A 6567-nucleotide genomic window follows, 5' to 3' on the forward strand; every position below is an offset into this window, starting at 1 on the left:
GCGGTCGCGCTGTGGCCAGTACGGGAAACGGTCACCGAGAGAAGCGACACGGCGGCTGCAGAAGGAAGAAATTTGCGATGAGTAGTAGCGGATGACCATTTAAGCTGCACGGTTGCTGCCTTCCCGTACAGTAAGTCCGAATACGCCCACAGCACGGTAACGCCTTAGCGTAATGCTTGTAACCTTATCTGACTTCATGTGACAATACTGACGCAACACCTGTCGGCTAGCGAATTTACTAACTCAGCTTCCTGGTGTAAGTTCTGGGCGCACTGACGTAAGTTCGATTATTCTTGTGCTCCTGTATCGATCATTCATCGTTACTTTAAAAAAATTAATCGTAAGTAAAAATTTTTATGTATTATTTGCTTATATTAGGTTTATTTATAAAATTATTTTACTTACGTGTTTGTTGCAAATTCACATAAAATTGAAATTTGTTTATTGTTATGAAGTTCTTCTTTATGCACAAATATTATGTTTTTTGGACATTATCCGTCGTCTGGTCTTTATCTAAAAACCGTCCTGTTTATTTTTCAAAAACACGGCGTTTCGGAGACTGGATTCTGTCTCCGTCTTCAGGTGAAACCTACTCAGTTGAGTCAGATATCTCCGGACACCTATGCCTGTGTTTTGAAAAATAAACAGGACGGTTTTTAGATAAAAACAGGATAATGGATAATGTCCAAAAACATAACACTTGTGCTAATGTACCATCGTCACACACTCTTAGATGTTATGCCTCTTTACGCAGTTTTGCCAACCTTCTGTCATTTCATCTCTCTTCGGTCCAAATATTCTCAACACCCTGTTCTCAAACACCCTCAGTCTATGTTATTCCTTTAATCTCAGAGACCAAGTTTCACACCAATACAGAACCACAGGCAAAATTATAGTTTTGTATATTCTAATTTTTACGTTTCTGGACAGCAGACGAGAAGACAAAAGTTTCTAGACTGAACGGTAGCAAGCATTACCCGAGTTCAATCTCCTCTTAATTTCCTCCTGAATCAGGTTTTGATTTGTTATCGTTTTTCCCAAATATCTGAACTGCGCCACATTTTCGAAACATCTGTTTCCTATCTTTATGCCATGATTTTGCCCTGAATTCTGCCTAATAATTTTGAGCATGCTTCGAACCATGGCTTATGCTTCTTCAGATCATAATAACCTAGACTCTGACTGAAATTGTGTTATCCTCTCTAATAGTTTCCCAAGCACTATCAACATCCCCTTCAGCGTCTGCGCGAAATAAATTTTATTTTAAACGCTGTATTTGAGGTTATGACAGTGAAGGAAATGAATTTCACTATCTTCTGGGATGTGACGCCGTGCTGTCCGGTAGATGATCACAGACTTTTCGGACGAAAATAGGGTTGTGAGACGAGGCTCCCACATTTTCTCTAGACAGTCGGTTCACAGATGGCGGTGAGGTTGTCAGCCTTACGCGCCGGCCGCCCTTTACCCCCCAGGAAGATTCCTGGTACTCATTTCTGTTAGAGACTGAGTCGAACCCAGGGTCATAGTGCGGCCGGAAAGATTAGGTAAATTGAAAAAAAAAAAAAATCCAATGACCTCATCGGGAATCGAATCCACAACGTTCCGGCTTGTATCATAGTGCCTCAACCAACTTCGCTACGGCGTGCCCTCTATGAAAATTCTATAAATGCTAAAGCAATTTTATTTCTAGTTATCAGACAATATTAACACAGCCGCTGTCACATGCAAGTACGCGAGTCCGCATTGGTTTCTTTCCCGCAACGACACTATCGCGTCAGTTTAATTGTTTCTTGCATCCTGTTGTGTATTTAATCAATATTAGAGTCAATTTTACCGACCACACAACATATTTTTATTATTATTATTATTACACTACATGTTTCGACCTCAAGAGGTCATCCTCAGGTGTACGAACACAGCTGTATAATTATACGCAATGATATTTGTCTTTTCACTTATTCGATCCTGTATTTTATTCAGGCCCACGCTCAATAATATATCAAGTTCCTCTCACAAAACACAAGTTAAAATATTATTCTAAATGTCAAAATTTAAAATTTAAAATTTGCGAATCGAATTTCAATTCAGATCACTAGTGTGCTTTCACTTTCACTTATACAGTCACTTCCTACTTACGCTCATCACTGCGTCAAGTTCACTTTAACTAGTTTTAATTATATTATTGGTTAAAAAGTTCATGAATTAAAGTTCAATTTTATTATATTGCACTTTTCACTTTTTGGAGGTCTCGCTGTTTTTCTGCGTCCTCTGATGTTGCTGGATCTGTACGGTCCTTGTCATGATGGCTACTGAAACATGCAGTGTAATAATAATAAAAATATGTTGTGTCGTCGGTAAAATTGACTGTAATATTATCGCGTCAGTATTTGCCCACCTTGCTCTTCGACTCTGTAGATGGACCAATGCGCTCTTCCGAAGAGAGACGTTGCACCAACTACACGAAATGTGCCTAAAACCACTCTTTGTTTTGATTCTGATGCAGTTTCTGTAGGGACAGCAGCAATGGGCGCTGTGCTGAGTTACTTCTGGGAAAGAGAGGACCCTCAAACGGACATTCCTGACCCCCAGACGGGTCTAACTCAACGAGAGCGTCAGGCCGTGGTCAGTACGTGGGCTGTAGTGAAATTGGATGCCAAACGAACTGGCGTCGAACTCTTCATGCGGTCAGTCCAATGTTGTTATATATGGGCTCATGTATTACATTATGTATTTTTTTTAATTCGTTTAGTGGGGGGGGAGGGTGGAGTCCAACTGGGTCCACTCGCCACGGCGGCCACTGATTGGCCTATTGTAGCCTGGGTGATTATGATGATGGAGAATTTGGTGGAATGAAGATTGGCAGGTGAAACCGAAGTACTCGGAGAAAACCCGCCCCAGCGTCACTTTGTCCACCACAAATCCCAGTTGATCAGACCCAGGCTCGAACCCGGGCCTCAGCGGTGGGGAGCCAGCGACTAACCGCTTGAGCTATGACGCGACCTTTATTACATTATGTAACTACGAGAGCTACAGCAAATAACTGTTAGGCCCTAAGTTACGCTGGCATGGTTCCAGTTATACACGGTCTTTACTGCCAACACTGTCGTAGCGTAACCTGATACATGCGGGATTTGAGGTTTTCACACCGGTGGTTATGGAGAGATCTGTCTTCAGGGATATAAAACAGTGTACTTCGTTGGAAGTCGACCGATGTTTCGGAAGAACATATCGCCTCTATCTTCACGGTCGAAGAATAAGCCAAGTAAAGAAAACAGAATGAAAGCAGGTGGGAAGCAGTGACTTTGATCGGACTACACGGCGGTATACCCCAGAATATAGAAGTCTTCACAACCACCGCTGAGAGAACCTCAAGTGTTACTCATTTATTTGCTTCATCCCTGTTCTTCCCTGTGGCCGAGACAAGGGACCCACCATTTCTGCAAGTAAAAAGTAAAGTAAAGATATCCCTGTAACATGCCATGGAGGCCCATAGGGTCGTGAGACGTCGAGGCTCCCACATTTTCTCTAGAGAATCGGCTCATAGATGGCGGTGAGGTTTTCAGCCTTACACACCGGCCGCCCTTTACCCCAAGGAAGATTCCTGGTACTCATTTATGTTAGAGACTGAGTCGACCCCAGGGCCATAGTGCGACTNTGAGTCGAGGGCCATAGTGCGTCTGGAAGGGTTAGGTCAGTTGAAAATTCAATGACCGGCTTGTAGCGTATCGCCTCTATCAGCTACGCTAAGGTGAGTCCAAATGTCCCAGTGCTGAAGTAATTAAGTATTGCGCAATGAATGTGCTTCCTAGCCTCGGCACCAGGTCAGCATAATGCCCCAGTCGCTTTACCCCTGGCATAAAGAGCCCCCAGTACCCATCGGATAAGAGGCTGGGTGGACCCCAGAACTGGTCTGGACGCTGTGGAGAAAATTCTCTTGCCTCTGCCAGGACTCGAAACCCGATCCCTCGGCCGTTTCAGCCCGTGGTCAGTTCGTGTACCACGTAATGGTCAATAAACTGAAAATAGACCCTAAATTATAAGTAAAGTGAATAAGTAAGTGAAATTAGTCTTGTGCATGTCAATCTGCATAGCTCAGTCGATATAGTGACTGATTGAGGGCTGAACAGCTGAGGGGGTCCGAGTTTTGAGTCCTTGAAAGGGCAAAATTTTTATCTCCATATCATCCAGACCGGTTCTGTGGCCCACCCAGCCCCCTATCCAATGGGTACTGGGGGCTCTTTATCCCAGGGGTAGAGCAGCAGGGGCGTGAAGCTGACCACTCACCTGCAGCCAGTGCCGAGGTCAAGAAAATGTAGATTTATATATCCACTCCCCCATACGCCTTTGTGGCATAGTGCTTAATTAGTTAAGCACAGGGAGAACTTTACCTTCAAAATCTCAATATGCAGTTTACATCACATGAGACACTGAGCGGGTTAGCTTAGCGGTAACGCTGTCCGAGTTCGAGTCCAGGTAGGGTCAAGATTTTCTTTTCTCCTCATCGTCCAGACCGGTTCTGGGGCTCACCCAGCATATCCAATGGGTACTGGGGGCTCTTTCTCCGGGGGTAAAGCGGCCGGGGGTGTGAAGCTGACCACTCACCACCAACTAGTGCCGATGTCAAGAAAATGTGGATCTATACATCCACTCCCCCATACGCCTTCATGGCATAGTGCTTAATTAGTTAAGCACAGGGACAACTTTGCTTTATTATTATTATTATTATTATTATTATTATTATTATTATTATTGCTGCGCAGGTTATTCGAGGCGCACCCAGAGTATCAGAAACGATTCCCGAGTTTCCGAGGCATGAACCTCACGGAGCTCAGGGGCAGCACGAAGTTGTCTGCTCACGCTACGAACGTCATGTACTCGCTGACGGGCGTGGTGGACAACCTGGAGGACCCGGAGTGCCTCACGGAGCTGCTCAGGAAGTTAGGAGAGAACCACAGACGCCATGAAATCACCGAGAAAGAATTTCGTGTGAGTAGTCAATCGATGAGCACAGAGGCAGAGAAGAAGTGGTCGCTGGAAACAAGTTGGGACTGACCTATGTTGTGGAAAACAGCGTTCTGCTCCATAAAAGACGTAAAAGTTAAAGTACAGAAACTATAATTTTGCCTGTAGTTTTGTATGAGTGTGAAATTTGGTCTCTGATATTAAAGGAAGGGCATAGATTGAGAGTACGTGAGAACAGGGTGCTGAGGAGAATACAGGAGGGCGTGCCGATGAAAGACATCCGAAATAAAATAATTATATCTCAGAATGAATTGAATGAATGTATAGGGGGTGGCCCTTCTCGGCCCTTGCACCGCGACCTACAGTGATCTGTTATGCTTTATGAATTTATTATACACATTTATGGGTTACATCACTACAAAGGGGAACTATCAAAGCTTTTTCTGAGTATACACGTATAACTCTCTCAATAAATTTCAACGTGGGCTCCCTTGGTGGCACGACAAATATCCAGACGATCCACCATGTTTGGTGTTACCGTAGCCACAGCGTCCCTTATGCGGGTTTTCAGTAGTTGCAGTTCGTACTCCAATGGGGTTAAATCCATGTAACCAATAAAAAATAAAGCTATCCCTGTAACAGGCCGTGGAGGCCCATAGGGTTGTGAGACGTCGAGGCTCCCACATTTTCTCTAGATAATTGGCTCACAGATGGAAGTGAGGTTGTCAGCTATACGTACCGGCAGCCCTTTACCCCCCAGGAAGATTCCTGGTACTAATTTCTGTTACAGGTTGAGTCGACTCCAGAGCCATAGTCTGGAATCGAACCCGCGACCTTCCGGCTTGTAGCATTGCGCCTCAACCAACTACGCTACCGCGTGCCTTCACATGTAACCGATGAAACCAATATATTATCACGTGTTGGCTGTTGGTATTTAATTTCTCGCTGTGGGAATTCAACAATTTCCACGTATTCATTGTCGCGGAAGTATGTGTTCCCATTGTAGCCGTTGCGCAGTGATGAACGTAGTGTAACACATCACAATATCGATAGGTCGAATTTATTTGACACTGTCGGTCATAATCATTTCAGTTGAAGCATCTTTGTGGGGTTCAGTTGGATAAATGTTGTTAAATAATACAACTTGAAACGAAGACATTAACTTTACATTTTAATTTTACAGGATCTAAAAGTGGTACTGATGGACCTGTTGAAAGAGAAGCTTGGAGAGCAACTGACACCACAAGGAGAGAGAGCGTGGAATAAGACAGTGGATCTCGCTTACACATTCATATTTCAAGGGCTGAAGAAACGCGAGACCTCTAACGTGACGCAACAGTACGCAAGTGTTGCGTAGTGGCACCAAGGAACGACCACGATAGTTGATTTTCCATCTGTTAAATTAAATTACAGAGACAACGTCCGTTGCTGGTATGAAGCACGTGTAATGGTTGAGAAACAGAGCAAACAATTAGAGGATTTACCAATTATTTATCTAACAGTATATGACAATAACCACAGGGCCGCAATAGAATTTCTCGAGGCCCCTAAAACTGAGAAAATAAAAGAACTGTAGAAATAATTATTAATAAATATTAACAATTT

The 6567-nt window shown here is 43.8% G+C and overlaps 1 protein-coding gene across 3 annotated transcripts; it reads left to right on the forward strand.

Annotated features, from left to right (window-relative positions):
• On the forward strand, positions 1-6567 carry LOC111864391 (globin D, coelomic). Of its 3 annotated transcripts, none has more exons than XM_023851622.2 (4): positions 1-130; positions 2504-2684; positions 4761-4986; positions 6146-6566. In XM_023851622.2, the coding sequence occupies exons 2-4, from the start codon at positions 2524-2526 to the stop codon at positions 6317-6319; spliced, it is 561 nt and encodes a 186-aa protein (XP_023707390.1). In that variant the 5' UTR covers positions 1-130; positions 2504-2523; the 3' UTR covers positions 6320-6566. The 3 variants fall into 3 exon arrangements, with proteins under 3 accessions (XP_023707390.1, XP_023707397.1, XP_023707381.1); XM_023851629.2 differs by lacking the exon at positions 1-130 and adding an exon at positions 137-256 and having other exon boundaries at positions 6146-6567; XM_023851613.2 differs by lacking the exon at positions 1-130 and adding an exon at positions 137-340.

This window comes from Cryptotermes secundus, unplaced genomic scaffold (genome assembly GCF_002891405.2).
Source record: "Cryptotermes secundus unplaced genomic scaffold, Csec_1.0 scaffold83, whole genome shotgun sequence".
In the NCBI taxonomy this organism is placed as follows: Eukaryota; Metazoa; Arthropoda; class Insecta; order Blattodea; family Kalotermitidae; genus Cryptotermes; species Cryptotermes secundus.

Coding starts and splice junctions, on each gene's coding strand:
- LOC111864391 (XM_023851622.2), top strand. CDS start 2,524: ATGGGCGCTGTGCTGAGTTACTTCTGGGAAAGAGAGGACCCTCAAACG. Junction 2,685..4,760: donor GGCGTCGAACTCTTCATGCG/GTCAGTCCAATG, acceptor ATTGCTGCGCAG/GTTATTCGAGGCGCACCCAG. Junction 4,987..6,145: donor TCACCGAGAAAGAATTTCGT/GTGAGTAGTCAA, acceptor TTAATTTTACAG/GATCTAAAAGTGGTACTGAT.